This window comes from Rhineura floridana, chromosome 14 (assembly GCF_030035675.1).
Source record: "Rhineura floridana isolate rRhiFlo1 chromosome 14, rRhiFlo1.hap2, whole genome shotgun sequence".
In the NCBI taxonomy this organism is placed as follows: domain Eukaryota; kingdom Metazoa; phylum Chordata; class Lepidosauria; order Squamata; family Rhineuridae; genus Rhineura; species Rhineura floridana.
In genome coordinates, this window is record NC_084493.1 from 24,175,252 (window position 1) to 24,196,712 (window position 21,461).

Here is a 21,461-nt window from a genome sequence, read left to right on the forward strand (position 1 = left end):
GCAAGGCCAGTTTGCTGACATCCGCATGCAGGGCATCAATGTTTGCAAACACAACCTTCCCCTACCCCTGAGCTTTGGACTGCAAGCTTTGCACAATGCCTATAAAAACCTTCTTCGCCTGGTCACCTCAGCTAAACAGACAGCAGCAGCACTACTGGAAACATTTGAGGTCCAAGCAAGACTAGCACAGGGAATCCATGATAGGCTCTCCCAGAATTTAAGAACAAAAACACACACATAACAGAGGAATGTAAGAGGCTGCTTTTTTACCAGGACTATTTGCCCATCTACTCTGGCTCACGCTGGCTTTCCCAGGAAGAGAGAATTTCCCCATCACCCTTTTGCCCAAGATCCTTTTAATTGAAGATGCCATGGATGGAAACAGGAACCTTCTGCATGCAAAGCATGTACACAACCCTAGGGAAGGGCATTTACCCTTTTCCCCCTGTCCTGTTCAAAAACTGCTCCACTCCCAAAGCTATGGGTCCTGCTGGAGGGGGAAAATATAGGCACAATGCAGCTCAAGCAAGGCTGGTAGGAGGGATGTAGGCAAGTGGGGTGGATCAAGAAAAGTGTTCAGAGAAAAGGGTTAAATACCCCCTGCCATGCTATTGGTCCAGTCAAAATCGGAGGGGATGGATGGTTGGATGGATGCCCTATCCCACATTACAACTGTTTCGTCCCCGAAAGGACAAACAAATATAGAGCCAATACAGGTGGAGAAAGTCACATCTACAGTTCAGTTTCTCAATTTCTGCTGTGAACTGGGGGATTGCTGCTTGTAAACAACTTTGAGGTTTCTTACATTCAAGCAGTGTACAAATTTTGTTTGTTTATTTAAAGTATTTCTATCCCGCCCTTCTACCCTATAATAGGGCACTCAGGGCGGCTTACAATAAAATGGAGCACGTACATAATAAAACTGTACACAATAAAAATCACAAAAACATTAGAATAAATTAAAATACATAAAATGCAATTAAAATACATAAAATAATATACACACACACATATGCATATATAGGGAGTGGTACTGAAGGTTTATGTAAGTCATGTTAAAGAAATAAAAATTAATTAATCCAAAAGCTGCATTAGAAATAGAACAGAACAGGCCATCTCTGGTCCTCTTCTTAGAATAAAATGCAGGGAACAACCAGCAAGACAACGTGGCGGCGGCTCTTCACAAGCAGCCAACTCCCCGCATGGGGGAGAGATGATGGGGGAGTGGTGAGGCTTTCGCCCCCACAAATCCAACATGGATCAGTGAAGGCCCTCTGTCAGGGATTCAACCCTTCCGGCTGCTTTCAACTGGTAGAGAGAAAAGGGGGCACGGTGTGCTTTGGGATAAATAATGCTTTCCCCCTGGAATCCCCTCCTTTATTCAGCTGTCAACAGCCTGAGAAGCAATGCTTAATGGCATGGAGTCTGCCAACCGGCCTGCCAAGATCCTTTCAACTTGAGGAACCAGAGACTCAGAAAAGAACCGTCAGAGGAGGACCTACGGGAGACCTCATGACCTCAACACCAGCCCTCAATCTGCACACAGGCTGTAGCAGCCCTGTGACAAAGTGGAAAATGTTCAGAGGGCTTTTCATCTGTAGGAAATTGGTAAGGATTCAATGTTCCCCTTAAGCCTAACAGTTCAAAGGTTGCTCGCACGCCGTAGGCACATTTTGTACCAAACACCCCAGCTTGTGCAAAACCTGATTTTTTGTTGTAAATGCACTCTAAGGACATATGAGCAAACTCTGCTGTGTTTATGTGACAGGTCACTCATCCAACCAGATGGCCCACTGAACCACTCTGACATTTGCCCACGGGGCAGGGATCAAAGGAACAGGGGCAGGCCTAGGTCCGTAATCCAGTCCTGGATGGCAGAGGTCATTTCCCCAGCTCTTGTGTAATAAGCTGTTAATCTTCAATTGTGGACGTTTTCAAAAAAATTAGCCTGTTTCTCAGCAAAGACTTTCCCAGCCCAGCCCCATCCTCTATTAAGCATGCAGAGAACACCACACACCAGTAGCTGGACCTGAGGAGGCCTCTCATGCAGAGGGTTCTCTTTGCTGCTCTTTGATGTCAGCATTCCTGAGCATCAGCAGCCACGGGAAGAGCAAAGGGTAAAGGAAGAAGGGCCCCTGACCAGCCTTCCTGGTGGAAACCTACCCCCCAGGGAAGTTGTAAAATAGCCCCACTCTAATCCTCTGTAAAATCCCAGGTGCAAAGGCTACCCCCAAGAAATATTTCTGAACCTTCATAGCTGCTCCCTTGACTTCCTATGGGACCCCTCTCCTATCTGCAAAGGAAAAGCCACAATGGTTGACAGTTTTCTATTGGTCAATGAAACTGTTGCGTTGGCCACTATCAACTCTCCTCTTCCACGCCCCACAACCAGGGGTCATGTACACATAATGCTTCCTAGGGCCCCAGTCCTTATGGAAGCGAGCATGCCCACACAAACCTTAACATTAAGAGACAATCAGGAAACATATGTGCAAAATACTGGGCTTTGGTCCCAAGTCATTGCTGCTGTTTCCTTTATGGTAATGGGCATGCTCACATGACCCTGATCATAAACTCGAACTATGGCTCTGGCAGCAAGTGAGAAAAACTCACAGCACAGCAGGAGGCCAGAGGGCTGGTGCATGTGTTGTGATCTGTAATCTACCTACTAAAGAATGCAGTTTGACTTGGATAGCCACAGCGCCCCCTGCCTGAACCTGACACATCTTTACATCATCCTCTTCTCAAGCCCTTATCGACAGGCTCTGGAAAACTCACCACCAAAACTGTCCAGCACAACACAGGTTTACAACTCCCTCTTCAGGCTGGAACAAGCACTGAGGTTGCACAAAAGGGATTACAGATCATCCTCTACCAAAACTGTTCACTCTTTGAAGTTCAAGCCCAGGAGGTCTCCAATTGTGCTAAGTCAGAGCAGCTGGTAAGGACTGGATCCAGTCTTTGTGGTCTTCACGTTCCTTGTCTGGTCTTTCTGCCTTCGTAGCCCCATGGCTGACTGTCCAAGAGGTAGAGGAGGAAATGCTGTCCAGTTCTAGGGATCAGCTCTGCACTGACAGGCCCCGCTCCAACAGAATCGCTTTTACTTTCCCAACAATGGTTGGCACTTCTGCCATGGCACCACGACCTGCGCAGTAAAAATGCAACCTGGTTACAGCCAACTCTCCCACAAGGAAAGATTGTTCTCTCCTCCAGCTCTGATGTCCAAGACTGACTGTGACTTCTCCCCTTTAACCAGGAATGGGGGAAGCTGTGGTCTGCCCGATGTTGTTGGACTCCAGCTCCCATCAGCAAGGCTAATTATCAATGATGATGGGAGTTGGAGTCTAACAACATCTGGCGGGCCACGGGTTCCCCATCCCTGCCTTTGACCATTCCATCCGAGTGCCAATTCTAGGTGAAAAGAGTATAGAGACACAGACATCTTGGGGGTTATATTAAAGTTTACATGCCCCATATGTGAAAATTCAATTTGAATTCATTTTGCAAATTTGACACTGTTTGACTAGCTCACTACAAAAAGGAACTGTGTCTCTATACTGCCTTTTGGTCAAATACAGTCCTTGATAGTGGCTCACCACAATGACTGGAAACAATCTGAAATGCTAAAAACATAACAAAAAATGAAACCAGAAGGGCAAATCTAGCATCTGAAGACACAAATAAGGAAATAACAGAGCTAATACAGATGCATCCCAGTGTCCCTATAGGCCTTATGTAGGCTACTGATGTTTGAGAGTGGGTCACATCAACTCTGGTTGGATCTTTTATTCTTTTGGCTGGATCTCTTTTTCATTTGCACTCTGCATAGCCTCTGGACCTCGCTCTCCAAAGGTATTACTCCACCATCCCTTCTTCTCTCTGTACTCATGACATATATCAGATGCAGGGAACCTTTGGCCCTCCAGATATTGTTGAACTACAATTCCCATCATCTCTTGCCATTGGCCATGCTTGCTGGGGCTGACGGGAGTTGTAGTTCAGCAACATCTGGAGGGCAAAAAGTCCCCCACACCTGGTAAATATACACACCTACTTACATTGATTGCCATACATATAACAACATGAACTCTTGACGGGGAATTTTGGGATCTAGGACTGGAGGTCCTTGAAGAAACCTGAAGACATAGGCTTGCAGCAAAAAGGTAGGCCTTTATTTTTTACAAGTGTACACAGGGTCAGCCTCCCAGAGTGCCTGGTGAGGACTGCAATGAGGCACTGTCTGCTTGGCTCTTTTATACAGTATTAAGTGCAGCATGTGACATCCTTACACCAATCATACAATATCCTCTAAACATTACATAAAGGTTACGCCTTTCTGCAGTATTTCTAAACCAATCAGATAACATTATTAAAACAAGCACATGTATATTCATAATTGGCAAACATCTCCTATTCCATTGTTCTACTGTCTTCTTGACTAATATCAATCTGTCCCCTTGACTAATATTTCTAATATACCCTTCTCCTTGACCAATGTTACTACTATTTTGCTGTCCCACCTTACTGATGGTTTTTGGGCCAGTTGAGACCAGTTACTACCAACCTTAGCATTGTACTATTCTAATTGGTCTGCCATGCATATCTAGCACATAGCATGTTCCATTGTTCCCAATCGGCCAGGCCTACCCAGTCCATTTATTAATCATACGTGGACCTGTAACTGCTCAAGTCAGGGTAGTTAAAAGTTCAAGGCAGACTATACCTGTTGCTTCCTTATGATTTTCCCTGGTTCCTACAGCTCTTAGAATATATTTCTTAACTTATATATCTATCTCTATAAAAGAAACATATGAGAAGAGGAATATATGAATTCTCCATAATTTTAACTAAAACCTTCCATCTTTACCACTGGAAAATCTAACCAGCACATCCAGCACTTGTTACATTCTCACTACATGCGTGCTTGCTCATAAACAATATACTCATTAATCAAACTTTAATCATACACACAGGCCTGTTTGCTTCATTTCATGAGTTGAGAGGTTCAGGCTGAACTTCACTTGCCTCTTTGTGAGACTGGATTTTAGGGGTCTGAAAGGCCTGTGGGCCTTTTGCTTAGTTCCTAGTGATTTTCTTATAATTCATAAACATATACCTTCTAATATCTATGTTTATATGTGTGGATATAAAAATTCTCCATTACTCTAGCCTTCAAAAGGCACAACCAAGACTCTTTCCTCTAAAATTCTAGAATCTCCTCCCCTTAAGACACTCATTTTACATCTGGACAGCAGTTAGGCCCAGTCATGTGGAGTTGGCTTTTGGGAGCCAGAACTACAATGGAGTTGCGGGATAAAAAGTTCTATCTTGGATTGATATCATAGAATTTTTATTATTATTAATATATTACCATCATCAACATCACAATTATTTTAGAGTTTATCTTCCTTTGCCTGCTAAAAATTGTAACTAGCGCTGTTGTGAAATAAAAGAAATCTTACAGACAGTATGCTTCTGAAAACCAGTTGCCGGAAGCCACAGGCAGCCGCAGGCGGGGAGAGTGCTCTTTGCACTCAGGTCCTGCTTGCAGGCTTCCCTTGGGCATCTGGTTGGCCACTGTCAGAACAGGATGCTGGACCAGATAGGACACTGGCCTGGATGCAGCAGACTTTTACGTTTTTACAGTGCAATTCTAAGCACGTCTACACAGAGGTATGACCTACTGAACCTAATGGAGCTTACTCCCAGCTAAGTGGGGTTAGGTCTGCAGCCTTAGCCTGACTGCCCTTGCTACATCTGCATGCATTTCTTATAAACTTCAGTTTTATTTTGGTATCTAACAGGACATCTGGATGGCATATATCAACTTATATGTTTAAACCAAGATGGAGGCATTGATGGTTGCTGGATTGTTAATGTGAGCTGATGTTTTCCTTTCTTTTTTATTTTGTCTTCTCTCTCTCTTTCTCTCCTCCCCCCTTTTTTGGTTGTAGTTCAACCTGCTATAAAAATTAATAATAATAAAAAGGATTGCAGCCTTAGTCTATTACGTGATCTAAATCTGCAAAAATGTACAGCATTTTTCCAGGGGAAAATGCTTGTTGGAGATCAGGGTAAGCAACTTTTTTGAAGTTGAGACCTGCATTCCTTTGGGGGGGAAATAGTTGGGTCCAAATACAAGTGAGTGCGGCCAAAGCGAAAAAAGGATGGAACAGCCCTTTTCTCTTTCCCTCCCTCCTCTTCAGTCATTCACCACCCATTTATTCCCTTGATCTCTCTCTCTCTTGCGCACACATACACACAAATCCATCCACGTGTGAACACACCCTCTCCCCTTTATACACCAACTCTCTCGCGCTTTGGGTTTGGAGGCCTCAATAAAGGAGGTGGCGGGCTGTAGGTGGCACAACACCTGCATTTTAGATGTCACGCAGCTGTGTCATATCCCTCCACTGCATGAGGGTCAAAAGGAATGCCTCTCCTTAGAAGGACCTGCCACCGATGGATTTGTAGATTCAAAATCATTAACACTTTTTTTAAAAAATCTGCTATCTGATTAATTGGAAGCACCTTTGAAACTGATAAAAAGATAATGAATGGGTAGACTGGCATTAATCAAATAATTAATTAGTTGACTGACAGTGCCATCCTAGATGTGTCTACTCTGAAGTATGCTCTGCTCAGTTCAGTGGGGCATACTCCAAGGTAAGTGCATATAAGCCTGCAATGTAAATACTGGAACCTTTCAGATGGACACAGTTTTAAAACACCCCCCCCAAGAATGTGGCGTTATTTTTGGATGCGACTGGAGTGTCTGAAGGGAGCACAGCCATATCTTCAAAATACAACACGAGAAGCAGCCCACAGGCAGGGTTCTATATATTCTCCCATCCCATAATTGCATTTAAAGGAGAGGAAGCACTAAGAGTGAGAGGGTGTGTGCTGGTTATCTACCAACCTTCATCTCCACAAATCAGTTTCTTCACAATGCAAGGAATCTCCACGTAGCCAAAGCTCTTGAGCCGCCCCACCTGCTGAGCAGTGATGGGGTGCTCCCACATGGCTGTGTTCATGGCAGGACAGAAGAGCAGCGGCTTGCTCAGTTCCCAGGCGCGGATGACACACGTCTGCAAAGGCAGGCAAAGCATTGGGAAGCCTCTCTTGCCATGTGGATCGCTTGTCTGCACAAAAGCAAGGAAGGGAGAGCCCAGCCCAGACCCCCTGCTGATAATATAGAAGAGACACATTGTGTTCTGGTTTATTTATATACTGCCTTTTGGTCAGATACAGTCCTTGATGGTGGCTCACCACAATGGCTGGAAACAATTTGAAATGCTAAAAACAAAACAAAAAATGAAACCAGAAGGGCAAATCTAGCATCTGAAGACAACAAATAAGGAAATAACAGAGCTAATGCACGATGCATCCAGTGGAAAGCTTGGGCAAATAAAAGATAAGTTATCAATTGGTGTCTGAAAGAGTTTGGGTGCTATCACAGAAAAGGCCCTGTCCTGGATAGCCACACTCATGACCTTTAAGGAGGAGGCATCTAAGCAGATGATCATAATCTGCAAGCATGTTCATATGGGAGAAGGCAATCCTTCAGATTCCCTGGCCCCCAACCATTTAGGAGAGCCTTTCCCAACTTGGTGCCCTCCAGATGTTTTGGACTACAACTCCCATCAGCCAGCACAGCTGTGCTGGCTGATGGGAATTGTAGTCCAAAACATCTGGAGGGGAAGGTTGATTTGGGGCTTTTAAAGGCCAAAAGAAGAACTCTGAAATGCACCTGGAAACACACTAACAAACTCATAATCATAACCCTGTTAGCCGCATTCCATAAAAAACATGGAATGTGCACGTGCACACACAAACATTCAGACAGGTTGATAAATCTGCAGCAAAGGATTTTGCTTTTTGTAACATGCTTCAGGAATTCCAGTTTAATACAAGAGAGTGTAAAGCTCAGTCTCAAGTGAATAGAAGGAAAGAGAGGATTGGGAGATACAGCTTTGCAAGGACAAAGCTGAGGCAGGTGCCAGAGGTGCAGGCATCTGCAAGGAGCACCGGGTGACGCTGGCAGCAACTCACCAGTAAGTTATCACAGAGACCGTTGGCAATTTTGGCCAGGGTGTTTGCATCCAGAGGAGCCACCAGCATAAGGTCAGCCCAGCGCCTCAGGTCGATATGGAGAACAGGGTCTGAACGCCTTTTCCACACCTGTGGAGGAGAGACCCTCTAGGTTTAGTGACATAATCTGGTACGTTTAAGTACACTGTACATACATGAACTGACAGGCACCAAGCCAAACCCGTCCCCGAGATGCAGAAAGGCTATGTGAGATGGTAATGTTCAAAAGAAGTTCTCATCCGAAACTACCGTCTGGAAAATGCAGAACAGAAAGACATCCGTGGGTGGGATGGGGGGGCTGAAAAAGGTTAATGTGCCAACCATCCCGTGCTCTGTAAAACTGACATGCAGCGATTAGACACTGGTTGCAGTTCAAATAGCATGAGGTGTGATGAGCAGAAGAAGTCAGTCATCTGCCCCACAGTAAGTTTCAAAGCAGAATTCTGCAACACAAAAACAGTGACGCTGGTTTTGCAGGGCAATGGCTACACCAATTTGGAGTTGGGGTGCAAACAAGATCTTTTGCCACAAGCACTATTTGGGTGTTCGCATCCCACCCATGATAAGAATCGCATAAAGGAGAGAGCACGCTAGCTCCCATCTCTCAATTGCTGGCCCTGTCACCATCCATGAGTTGGAGAGCTGAATGTTTGCAGCAAGAACCCTCTTTGAAATCCTGATCTTCCAGGGTTCTAAAACATGCAGGGAGCCTCCACAAGTTGAACAGACCTCCAGCTGCAAAAGCTCCCCTTCCCATCATGTGAAAGGTGCTGAAGCCCAAGACGGGTGCCACAGAGAGGGCAGGGCCAATGGGCTCATTGACCTCTCCCTCATCACAAGAGGTTTGAACACCCAAAGAAACCGACAACTCTTTGCTCTTTACAAGAACAAAGGGGTGTACAGGCAGCGTGTACAGGCCAGCAGATCCTGGGCACTTGCAGCCCTGAAGGCTGACATGGAGTGTGGCAAAGGGTTTCTGGGCACCATTTTGGGGCGGGCAGGAGAGACAGTTGCCCTTTTGGGTCTCAGATGCCAGCCTCATCTTCTCTGCTTCCCTCCACACTCTTCAAAAAACAGAGTGCTCCACTTGTAACAAAGCATCCAACGACAGCTGATTAAACAGCTGCTTTGGGGAAAACTCAGCCGCAGAGTATCTGCTTTGCATGCAGGATATCTTAGGTTCAATCCCTGGCATCTCCCAGGTAGGACTAAGAAAAAACCCTGTTTGAAATCCTGGACTGCTGCTGCCAGTCGGTGCAGACCAGTTGTGGGGAACCCTTGGCCCTCCAGATGTCGCTGAAGTAGAATTCCCATCATCCCCGGCCATGCTTGCTGGGGCTAATGGGAGTTGTAATTCAGCAGCATCTGGAGGGCCAAAGGTTCCCCACGCCCGGTGGCAGACAAGGCTGAGCCGGGCAGGCCAGCAGTCTGACTTCAGGATAAGGGTTCTTCTTATGCCCCTCAGTGAAAAGCCAAGCGGCTCTGAACTCCACTGACCTGCCACTCATCGGAATCGCTGTAGAGGGTGACAGGGATCTCCTGAGGGTTGTAGAAGTGCTTTGCATTCTCTGTAGTCACCACCAGCACTTCCACCTAGACAGAAAAGAGGGAGGGAGGGAGGGAGGGAGTGGGGGAGGAAAGGAAAGAAGCCAACCAAGATTAAGGGCATGCTTTGAAACGTCAGTTTGATTTTTAACAGAGCTAGCGGGGATGCAGTCAGACAGGACCACAGAACCAGATTCCAAGCGAAAGACATTAGAAACATTTGTTCAAATCAGCCTTGCATTTAAGCACCCACCTGATAAGCCGTAGATGAGAAAGAAAGGCAGGCAGGTGAGCGAGTGGGCTGGTGGAAGAGGGAGGGAGCCTCCCACCCCTCCCTCTGCGCCCAGCACAGAAAGGCAACAGGCTGCTGCGGGAGGGACAGAGCACTACATCCCTCTTCGGCGAGTCACCAGCAGGTTAGTAAAGTTTGCCGCAGGCTACATCACAGTTGTGGATTTATTTACAAAGCCCATTCAAATCACAGAGGACCAAGGGTGGGAGACCTTTTGCAGAGCAAGGGCCTTCTGGGGGCCACATGCCAGCAGTGGGCAGAGCAGCGAATACGGATTTTCCCTTTGGAGAGTAAGCTGGTTTCTACACACATGCACCCCTTCTCCATCCAGACAAGCAAGAGGCATCATCAAGAGTCCAAAGACACATTCCAGCCAAGCAAAAAACCTGCAAGGACGGTGCAAAGCAGGACCAGAAAGGGATGTGGCTGCGGTTTTATTTATTATTATTTATTATTTGATTTATATCCCGCCCTTCCTCCCAGCAGGAGCCCAGGGCGGCAAACAGAAGCGCTAAAAACACTTTAAAACATCATAAAAACAGACCTTAAAATACATTGAAACAAAACAATGTTAAAAACATTTTTTAAAAAAAGCTTTGAAAACATCTTTTAAAAAAGGGTTAAAACATTATTATTTTATTATATTATTATTATTATTGTTTTAGAAGCACTTGCCTTAAAAAAGTCTTTTTTAAAAAATGAAATTCAGCTGCCATATTAATCAGGAGGAGGGAACATTTCCACCCGCAGGCCAAACATTTCAGTGGAACACAGTTTCCATTTATTAACTAACACACTAGAAAAGCAGTTAAACGATGGAATTGGCTTCCACAAGAGGCAGTGACGGCTGGCAACTTGGATTGCTTTAAAGAGGTTTAGACAAACTCATGGAGGATAAGGCTCTCAATGGCTGCTAACCAAGATGGCTAAGTATGTCCTGCCTCCGCTGTCAGAGACAGCATGCTTCTGAATCCCAGCTGCACTCAGGTCCTGCTTGTGGGCTTCCCACAAGCATCTGGCTGGCAACTGTGAGAACAGGATGCTGGACTCAATGGGCTTACGCAGGCTCTTATGTTCTTCAGATATAAAGCTCTCTTTGAACCATGTAAATATTTTTAAGGGATGCGGCTGTATGGATTGTCCTGCCTTGCGCAGGGGTTTAGACTTGATGGGCTTACGGTGTCTCCCAATGCTCCGATTCTATGGAAAATACCGCAGCAACGTACTTAAGAGCTCCACCAGCTCCCAGTCTGTTTCTGAGTGCAATTCCAGTAGCTAGTCACAACAGCAGCAACACATGGTTAAAAGAAGACAGCGTTATTGCCAGCTACTGCTGGTGTAGATGGTCCCTCTGCTTAATCTTGTGTACATTTGTGTATTGCACAGAAATCTCAGAGGCTGAACCTCTTGCATTTCACAGCCTTCAGGCCCTACGGTTTACATTTTTTCACTTTACGCTCATTCGTAGATTTGATCATTGAGGAGAACACATCATGCATCCAAAGACGTGGGATCCAATCAAAAACCATACAGCATCTAGCACAATGCATCACAGTTGCTACAACAGGCAGAAAAATCATTAAGTGGTCCACCAAGACCCTCAGCAATTTTTAACTGTTCGGGGGGGGGCTTTTGGGAAACCCTTTCTTAAACCCATTTAGCCTTGGCTAACAGTGCCACCTACTGACCAAAGCTATAATTACATACAATAGCTGGAAACAGTAGCAAGCATGTTTGCTCACTTAAGGCCTCTCAGCTCTCAGCAGCCTTCCTAGACCTGAAGCAGATGAAGTGGTCCTTGACAGAAGTGAACATCCTGGGACCTGGGTATCTTAGGAACACAGGAAGCTGCCATATACTGAGTTGGACTTTTGGTGAATCTAACTTAGTACTGTCTACACTGACTGGCAGCAGCTCTCCCGAGTTTCAGACAGGGGTCTCTCCCAGCCTTATCTGGAGATGATGGGGATTGAACTTGGGACCTTCTGCATGCAAGCAGATGCTCTACCGCTGAGGTACATCCCTTCCACCAAAGGGCTGCGTTCTCCTTTATATTCCTTCCAGTGTGTGGCAAATATGCCAATTTCTGCACCAGTTTCGGCTGGTTCCAGGCCCCAAAGCTGATCCTCCTACTCCTGATTTTCCTTACCTTAGCTCAATTAAGAACATAAGAAGAGCCTGCTGGATCAGGCCAGAGGCCCATCTAGTCCAGCATCCTGTTCTCACAGTGGCCAACCAGGTGCCTGGGGGAAGCCCGCAAGCAGGACCCGAGTGCAAGAACACTCTCCCCTCCTGAGGCTTCCGGCAACTGGTTTTCAGAAGCATGCTGCCTCTGACTAGGGTGGCACAGCACAGCCATCACGGCTAGTAGCCATTGATAGCCCTGTCCTCCATGAATTTGTCTTCTTTTAAAGCCGTCCAAGCTGGTGGCCATTACTGCATCTTGTGGGAGCAAATTCCATAGTTTAACTATGCACTGAGTAAAGAAGTACTTCCTTTTGTCTGTCCTGAATCTTCCAACATTCAGCTTCTTTGAATGTCCACGAGTTCTAGTATTATGAGAGAGGGAGAAGAACTTTTCTCTATCCACTTTCTCAATGCCATGCATAATTTTATACACTTCTATCATGTCTCCTCTGACCCGCCTTTTCTCTAAACTAAAAAGCCCCAAATGCTGCAACCTTTCCTCATAAGGGAGTCGCTCCATCCCCTTGATCATTCTGGTTGCCCTCTTCTGAACCTTTTCCAACTCTATTAAAATCATTATACTGGGAATAGAAGGCATCTTTCCATTTTTGTGATGTCCTTCAGAGACACATCAGACTTGCAACTCGGACTGGGACATCACTACTCCCCATTCCTTATCTTGAATCACTACACCTATGTCCCCTGTTACAAAAAGAAAACCTTGAACTGGCCAGACTCGGTCCACATTTACAGACAAGTTGTGTTCTCAGTGAATGCTATTTTTAACATTGATAGATTTATTACGCCCAGATGTGAACCAGGCACATTTGCATATTACTTCAATCTAGGTTTTGATAATAAAATAGCAACTGTCTGTATTTTATGTAGTTCTATTAGATGTGGCTAAAATTATTTCACTTTGATGATAGTAGACTATGTTGAATCAAGATTGTTGCAGAAGTTGCAATGTATGTTGCCTCGGCATACAATTTATCAAAGTCTTTCATGTAGTTCGATATTTTGTGGAGTGTAGTCTTGTTTTTCACTGATAACTGAGAAGGTTAGCAATTAAGTTTAGGAATGTATCATAAATTTATCTTCTTCAAAGGAAAATTTTAGTATAAATATCTCTTCCTTTGAACATTTGTTTCTCTTTTTTTGAGAGGCCTCTCCTACCATTGCTTGTGTCCTAGACAGCCTTGCTGATGCAGATAATTGCAATTTGCTAAGGTTTCCCAATTCTGCATCAATGTTTTAGAATTGTAATAACAGCAACTGTATTTTATGATGCTTCTGTGTTATTAACTAATTTCATTTATTTTATTTTCTGCAATGTTTGATTAAGTTCTGTTAAATAAAAGAAATTACCAAAATTATATGCCTAAGACTCATCCCTGAACTTTAAATTTTCTGTGTGCTAAAATGGAAGGGGACCAACTCTCCTGCTTAACGTGGCATCTGTTGCAGAGGGAGCTAAGCTGCAGACCCAGCAGCTGCTACACAGGAACCACACTGAAGAGTTTCACAAATCTGCCACATCTGCACTCTGATCAACACCAATGGTCCTGTTCTGTGCTACACAAACATCAGAAAGCTGCCTTATATCGTTAGACTATTTGCCCCTCTAACCCACTGTCATCTTCTCTGACTGGCAGCAGCTCTCTCCAGAGAAGGCTCTTCTTCATCACCTTCAACCTGATCCTTTTGACTAGAGATGCCCGGGACTGAATCTAGACTTTCTGCATGCAAGGCACACGATTTGTCACCGAGATATGATCTCTTCCCCAGTAATGTAGTGGCAAATTCAGAAGTGCAGAGCCCCTACATAATAGTGAAAGCTATGCTCCTCACAGCCACACCTCCTTCTAAGATTATAGAATAATCTGGCCAGGTCTGAATACTGCTTTCTGCTTCTCTGTCACTGTCACCATTTGATTGTTCATTCTCACTGTCAGAGATATTGCTTGAATTGTCGAATTACTGAATCAGCAGGAAAGGGGAGTGTGTTAGCCACTGAGAAGGGTCTCAAAGGAACCCTGGTGGGACCCAGCTCCCCAAAAAGGTAAGGGATCTAGGACCCCCGAGAACCTGAACAACTACACCCCTGCTCTTCCCCTGAAATTTTCCAGATTTTGTTCCAGAAAAAAATCCAAATATCCCCCCCCCAAAAAACCCACATCACCAATCCTGGGTCCAATAATTTAAATGTAAATCTTTAGCTGTCAGGCAGAGTGTAGTATAATCTCAGAAACTAGAGAAGCCTAACTAAGATTTCAAGTTAGCAGAAGGCAGGACTTCAATGCACAGGTGCAGTTAGGTAAATTTAGACTTTGGACTGAATGGCCTTACAAGGCCTACTCTACAAAAGTAAAACTGACATTAATTGCACTGTCCACTTTTGTCTCATGGAGAGTGCTGTTGCACCCAAGACCTGCTTCTGGGCTACCCACGGGCATCTGGTTGGCCACTGTGAGAACAGGATGCTGGATTAGATGGGCCATTGGCCTGATCCAGCAGACTCTTCTTACAGCAATTTGAGAAGCTCTTTGCACACTTTTAAAGTCAGTTTGCGCCCAGTGCAAAAGATCCCAGCTGGCAAAAAAGCATACTGAATCAAAGAAGCAATGGCCACTCTCCCTTTGTAAATATAAAAGCCTGCAGTTAAAAACACATCAGTCTGTCTGACAACTACTCACGTCAGGTATCTTTAGAAGCTCCAACACAAGAAGTGGCAACTTTAAAGCAGCCACACTTCCAGTTACACCCACAAGGATGTGGATGCTCTTCTGTGTGGCGTTGGTGGAGGGCTGTGGTTCAACATGTGTTGTGGGATTCATATCAGCTTTAGGAAGCTATCATGTTCTATCTGCAAGCAAGGGAAAAAATGACCATTGTCGCTTTCAAACATCATTTGATGAATCCATGTGGTGTCAGATTTTATTTATTTATTTATTAAATTCCATTTATGAATTGCTTCCCATAAAATATCTTAAGGCAATTTCACAGTAAAAATATCAGCAATACAAACAATTAAAAACAAAACCATACGTAAAAACTTCATATCCAATGCAGATACAGACTGGGATAAAGTTCTCCACTTAAATGGTCTGTTGAATAAAGGAATAGGTACCGAAAAGATACTAGAGACAGCGCCTGCCTGATCTGTAATGGCAGGGAGTTCCAAAGGGTAGGTGCCATCATCCTAAAGGCCTCCTTTCCATATCATATGGGCCTCCTAATGGGATGGTATCTTCAAGAGGTCCTTTCCTGCAGTGATCACCTGGGTATATAAGGGGTGAGACAATGTTTTAGCTATTCTGGTTCCAAGCTGTATAGGGCTTTGTGTAGGATAGGGGTAGGAAACCTCCACCCGCAGGCCAAACTTGGCTAGTCAGGCCTCTCCATTTGGCTCATGATGCTGTTTTGGCAAACTATGCCCACCTGCCCTCCACCTGACATCATACATGATGTCGGGTGTGGGGTAGGTAATGGTGGAGCTTCAAAGGAACTATCAGGGGCTTAAAGACAGCTTTAAGGCACACTCCCAACTACCAATCAGTTGATGGGCAGTAAGAACATGCTCTGCTCAAGGAGAGTGAAGCAGTTTCCATTGACAATGTAAAAATCAAAAAGATTTTTCATCAATATTACTCAACATTGTATAAGTGTCAAGAAATTCCATCTGAAAAAATAGAAGAGTATTTATTTAAACAGAATTTGCCTAAAATTACAGATTTTCAGAGACAAGTTATTAATGGCCCTATTACGTCAAGAGAGATATCTGAAGCTATAAATAAAATTAAATTAGGAAAGGCACCAGGACCAGATGGGCTATCTGCAATGTATTATAAATGTTTGGAGGAAGAACTCCTGCTACCTTTACAGTCTACAATGAATTCTATTTTGCAAGAGGGAAAGATACCGGATAGTTGGAAAAATGCTAATATAACATTAATACCTAAAGAGGACCAAGATTTAACTAAAACAAAAAATTATCGGCCAATATCTCTACTGAATAATGACTATAAAATTTTTACAATGATTTTGGCTGAAAGATTGAAAATAATATTGCAACAATTTATTCAGGAAGATCAATCAGGGTTTTTACCTAAAAGACAATTACGTGACAACGTCAGGAATGTTTTGAATGTGTTGGAATATTTAGAACAACGAAATGATAAACAAGCAGCTCTGATTTTTTTAGATGCTGAAAAAGCATTTGATAATTTGAATTGGAAATTTATGTTCCAGGTTTTGGAGCAAATGGACTTTGGAGACAACTTTATAAAATGGATTAGATCGATTTATACATCACAGAAGGCCCAGATAATTGTTAATGGAGACTTAACGGACTCATGTGAAATACAAAAGGGTACAAGACAGGGATGTCCATTATCTCCCCTTTTATTTATTCTGGTTTTAGAAGTGTTGCTTAGAGATATAAGGCAAGATAAAAGGATTTCGGGATTAAAAATAAAAAAAGAAGAATATAAATTGAGAGCATTTGCTGATGATTTGATAATTGTACTAGAAAACCCTTTGGAAGGAATTCATATACTGATGGACAAATTAAAAGAATTTGGACCTTTAGCAGGATTTAAGATCAACAATCAAAAAACAAAGATGTTGGTGAAAAATTTAACTTTAAGGGAACAGAAAGAGTTAATGGACAAGACAGATTTTACAATAGAAAAAAAGTTGAAATATCTAGGCATCATTATGACAAATAAAAACTCAAAGTTGTTTCACAATAATTACGAAAAATTATGGACAGAGATTAAGAAAGACTTGCTAAGATGGGATAAACTACAACTGTCATTAATGGGTAGAATATCTGTGATAAAAATGAATGTATTACCGAGAATGATGTTTTTGTTTCAAACAATACCTGTAATATCCTCTGATTTACCTTTTAAACAATGGCAAAAAGATATTTCTAAATTTGTATGGCAAGGAAAAAAACCAAGAGTTAAATTTAAATTACTTCAAGACGCTAAAGAAAGAGGAGGACTGGGATTACCAAATTTGAGACTTTATTTTGCTGCCTGCTGTTTAGTCTGGATAAAGGAATGGATCTTATTGAGGAATAAAAGACTATTGGATTTGGAGGGCCACAATCTGAAGTGGGGATGGCATGGATATCTATGGTATGACAAAGTAAAAGTAAATGTAGACTTTAATAATCATTTTATAAGACGTCCTCTGTTGAAAATATGGAATAGATACAAACCAAGGTTTTATTCGAAAATACCATTATGTGTCTCAAGTCAAGAAGCATTTTATAGAAGAGAAATGTCTGGAAAAGAGAAATGGTTAACTTATCAAGAACTATTAGAAAATGTACATGGAGAATACATAATGAAAGAGAGAGAACAATTGATAAAGGAAGGATATAGTTTTCATTGGTTTGCATATTTACAATTGTTAGAAAGATATAAAATGGACAAGAAAATGTATGGGTTTGAAATAAATAAATCTGATTTTGAAATAGGTTTGTGTACAAATGATGAAAACATAATTGCAAAAATGTATAAACTTTTATTGAAAATGGATATGGAGGAAGAACAAGTAAAAGAGTGCATGGTAAAGTGGGCAAAAAATTTTGGTCATAACATACAAATGGATCAATGGGAAAATATGTGGAAAAAAGGCTTGAAATTTACATTATGTTATAATCTTAAAGAAAATTTTTATAAAATGATGTACCGTTGGTACATGACTCCAGAAAAGCTGTCAAAAATGTATAGTAATGTCTCTAATGTTTGTTGGAAATGTAAACAACAAAAAGGATCTTTTTATCATATGTGGTGGTCATGTAAAAAGGCGAAATTATTTTGGGCACAGATAGGTAGGAAGATGCAAAAAATTCTAAAGATAAATATTCAGTCAAAACCAGAATTTTTTTTATTGGGTTTTATGGATAAACAAATAGAAAAGAAATATGGAAGAATAATATTATATATGATTACGGCAGCAAGATTATTATATGCACAAAAGTGGAAAATGGAATCAACACCAACAATGGAAGAATGGTTATTGAAATTAATGGACTTAGTAGAAATGGATAAATTGACATGTTTACTTAGAGAAAAATCGACAGATACATTTCTTAAGGAATGGAAACCTCTCTTAGACTTTTTGTTGAAAGATCAAAATAAAATGATGATACTGGGATTTGACGATTAATTAAGACAGCCTATGGAGAAAAGGGATTCTGTATGTATACATTAAGGGACAGGTTTGATGTATATTATATACTTATAGCTGATCTGCGACAAATCGGAAGTCAACTATTTTATTTTCATTTTTTTGTTGATGTATTGTTATGTCTTTTTGACTTTGTTTTGTTTGTTTTTGGAAAAATTTGAATAAAAATTATTAAAAAAAAAAAAAAGGAGAGTGAAGCAGTTTCCATTCAACTTTCAATAGAAACCACTTCTTCCTCCTAGCGCTGTTCTTTGAAGCTACACCATACTGCTCCTTTCAACTGATTTCAGAGGTTGAAAGCAGCAGTGCAAAGTGGCTTGTGAAGCACAGAGCTGGCAATGCCCCTTACGCTGCAAGTTCCCAAGCTTAGGAACCCTGCAGAGGGATTTTTACATGTGGGCTGGGCAACTCACCTGTCAATCATGTGACATCATAAAAACTGACAGGCGGGCTGTCCCGTCCACCTGTCAAAGCTGGCCCATGGGGTGGGAGCCAAAAAGATTCTCTATCTCTGGTATAGGAGAGGGAATGGTAATCAGTACAATTATCTCAGCAGTGGCATACCATAGTAGCTATAGTCTGCCCCGTAAGCAGTTGAGCTGCTGCATTTTGCACTAGCTGCAGCTTCTGGGCCAAGTTCAAGGCTGTAGCTGCACATTGCAGTTATCCGACCTGGAGGTTAACAGCAAATGGGCGATAGTGGATTTATCACACAATGACCTTCCAGTTTGCTTTAGTATAGAGAATGCCAGTTCAGGACCAAACACAGATGAAGCAAACTTTGAAGTGACACTCACTCACTCTCTCTCACTCTCTCTCTCTCTGTGTGTGTGTGTGTGTGTGTGTGTGTGTGTGTGTGTGTGTGTGTGTGTGTGTGTGTGTGTGTGTGTGTGTGTGTGTGTGTGTGTGTGTGTGTGTGTGTGTGTGTGTGTGTGTGTGTGTGTGTGTGTGTGTGTGTGTGTGTGTGTGTGTGTGTGTGTGTGTGAGAGAGAGAGAGAGAGAGAGAGAGAGAGAGAGAGAGAGAGACAGTCAGTCAGTCAGTCAGTCTGAGTGAGAGAGAGAGAGAGAGAGAGAGAGAGAGAATATGAGAGAGAGAGATGACAGAAGGACCTCTCCATCTGCACTGCTGAAAGACTGGCAAGTTTCTCCTTGAAATCTTTCCATTATAGCTAGTTGTTACAACAACTCTGTAACTAAGAAAAAAATTGCTTGTTTTCCTCCTGTCTCCCAACCCTTTTTAGTCACCCTTTTCCTCTATGCCCCACTCCTCCACTGACCATATTGCACAAAAAGTACATGTCTGAGAAATGTATAAGGATTAGTTCCAGAAGAGCACGAGATGAGATTATAAATAGGTTGCTTAGATCTCCAATAAGGTATTAATTTATAGGTGAGTTGATAATGAACCAGAGATTTCTTGGCTCATAGCCTACACTCTTAAATTTGTGTCATGAAGTCTTCTAAAGTAGCTTGCAGATGTAACACAAGCCATGTCTTTCTACCTTCCATCTGCTACACATTAAGGAAGCTTTCCCAAACCAGATGCCCTAACATGTGTTTGACTACAGCTCACATCACATCTGACCATTAGCTATGCTGGCTGGAGCTGATGGGAGTTTAAGTCCAAAACATCAGCAGGGCACCAGCCTGGGAAATGCTGGACTAAGGACTGGTTCAAAACTATTTCCTCTCTCTCTCTCTGTTTTGGTGGATGAATGGTTTGCACACCTTCAAAAATATATATACCAAGTATTTAATACAGATTGCCCTTGCAATCCAATTCAGAATTAATTTCAGAATTTGTTCATCTCTGATCACCAGCAACAGCCACATGTTGCTAGTAAGTATGTTGTGTTTTAACTGTTCACAATGTCCCCCAAATGTCCATGTCTACAAAACTGGTGGTGGTGGTAGAGAGATGAAAGCTATCCTCAGTCTCTCTACTTGAACAGAATATATTTCCAACAATACAATCCTATGTGTGGTTACTCATAAGCAAGTTCCACTGGATTGAAAGGAACTTACCCCTCAGTAAGCACACCTAGGATTATAGTCTAAGTGTCTTTCACGACCTTAAAACAATCTTTCAAATAAACCATCAAAGTAGCCCCATGTCTACTTAGAGGTAAGTCCTACTAAATTCAGTAGGGCTTACTCTCGGGTTAGGATTGCAGCCAAAAGTGCAATCTTTCTAGAAACGTATTACTCTGACAAGAGAAAAAAGGTAACTGAAAATTCAATCCTGTCGCTCTTTATTACTGGATGATGCCCTTCAACTGCCACACGTCTGTAGATATTGATATATGAGAGAAACAGACCTGAGGCAGGAGAAAAAAGAACCAGGTTCACATTCCCAGGTAACCGTATCTCTCAGTCTAGTCTACCTCACAGTCACAAGGTCCCTCGTGAGACATAGCTGCAATCCTAACCACACTTACCTGGGAGTAAGCACTGTTGAATGTTATAGGATTTAACTTCTGAGTAGACACTATTAGGATTCCAGCCTAAAACGATGGAGGGGGGACCGTGGAGAAAAGACGGGATATAAAATAAACCAAAAACAATAAAAATAAAGAGCAAACAACTCTATCAACTTTTACTTCTTCCCAACCCACCTGCAGGAACCAGCCGCCAGTGAGAAGTGCGGAAGCACGGGCAGCATTAGGAGTCGGACCTTCCTCTTCGGCTCCGGCTGTGTCCATAGACGTATGGGTTGGACCGACACTCAGGACACAACTTCCGCTTCCTTTCATAGACTTAATATGTAAACTGACACACATGGCTCAACTTCCACGTCCTTTCCAGAATTAGCGGTAGTTGAACCATAGACGTCGTTTTAGAGTGACACGCAAGCAGCAGTTTCCTCCAACGATGGATGAAAGTAGAGGTGCTCATTGGCTTCAGTGGAGAAATCCAGGATTTTAGGATATTTTAGGGTAGCTGTGGCTGGGTGTAGTGTAGTGGTTAAGGTGTTGGACTGCGACCTGGGAGACCAGGGTTCGAATCCCCACACAGCCATGAAGCTCACTGCGTGACCTTGGGACAGTCGCTGCCTCTCAGCCTCAGAGGAAGGCAATGGTAAACCCCCTCTGAATACCGCTTACCATGAAAACCCTATTCATAGGGTCGCCATAAGTCG

At 42.9% G+C, this 21,461-nt stretch overlaps 1 protein-coding gene across 5 annotated transcripts; it reads right to left on the reverse strand.

Annotated features, from left to right (window-relative positions):
* Positions 1–837: 837 nt before the first annotated feature.
* Positions 838–21,008, reverse strand: PPCDC (phosphopantothenoylcysteine decarboxylase). Of its 5 annotated transcripts, XM_061595663.1 has the most exons (7): positions 20,938–20,962; positions 20,761–20,826; positions 14,812–14,981; positions 9,589–9,684; positions 8,053–8,181; positions 6,920–7,142; positions 838–3,145 (listed from the first exon to the last, which is right to left on the reverse strand). In XM_061595663.1, exons 3-7 carry the CDS (start codon positions 14,950–14,952, stop codon positions 3,060–3,062), a joined length of 675 nt encoding a protein of 224 aa, XP_061451647.1. In that variant the 5' UTR covers positions 14,953–14,981; positions 20,761–20,826; positions 20,938–20,962; the 3' UTR covers positions 838–3,059. The 5 variants fall into 5 exon arrangements, with proteins under 5 accessions (XP_061451647.1, XP_061451649.1, XP_061451651.1 ...); XM_061595665.1 differs by lacking the exon at positions 20,761–20,826 and having other exon boundaries at positions 20,938–21,008; XM_061595667.1 differs by lacking the exon at positions 20,938–20,962 and having other exon boundaries at positions 6,920–7,088; positions 20,761–20,928.
* Between the last annotated feature and the right edge of the window lie 453 nt (positions 21,009–21,461).

Bases quoted from the DNA above. Each gene is read 5' to 3' on its own strand.
- PPCDC (XM_061595665.1), bottom strand. From the start codon at position 14,952: ATGAATCCCACAACACATGTTGAACCACAGCCCTCCACCAACGCCACA. The intron at 8,182-9,588 runs GTCAGTGGAGTT...TCTCCTCCACAG, and splicing joins GCGATTCCGATGAGTGGCAG to GTGTGGAAAAGGCGTTCAGA. The intron at 3,146-6,919 runs GTTGGTAGATAA...TTTACTGCGCAG, and splicing joins ACTGATTTGTGGAGATGAAG to GTCGTGGTGCCATGGCAGAA.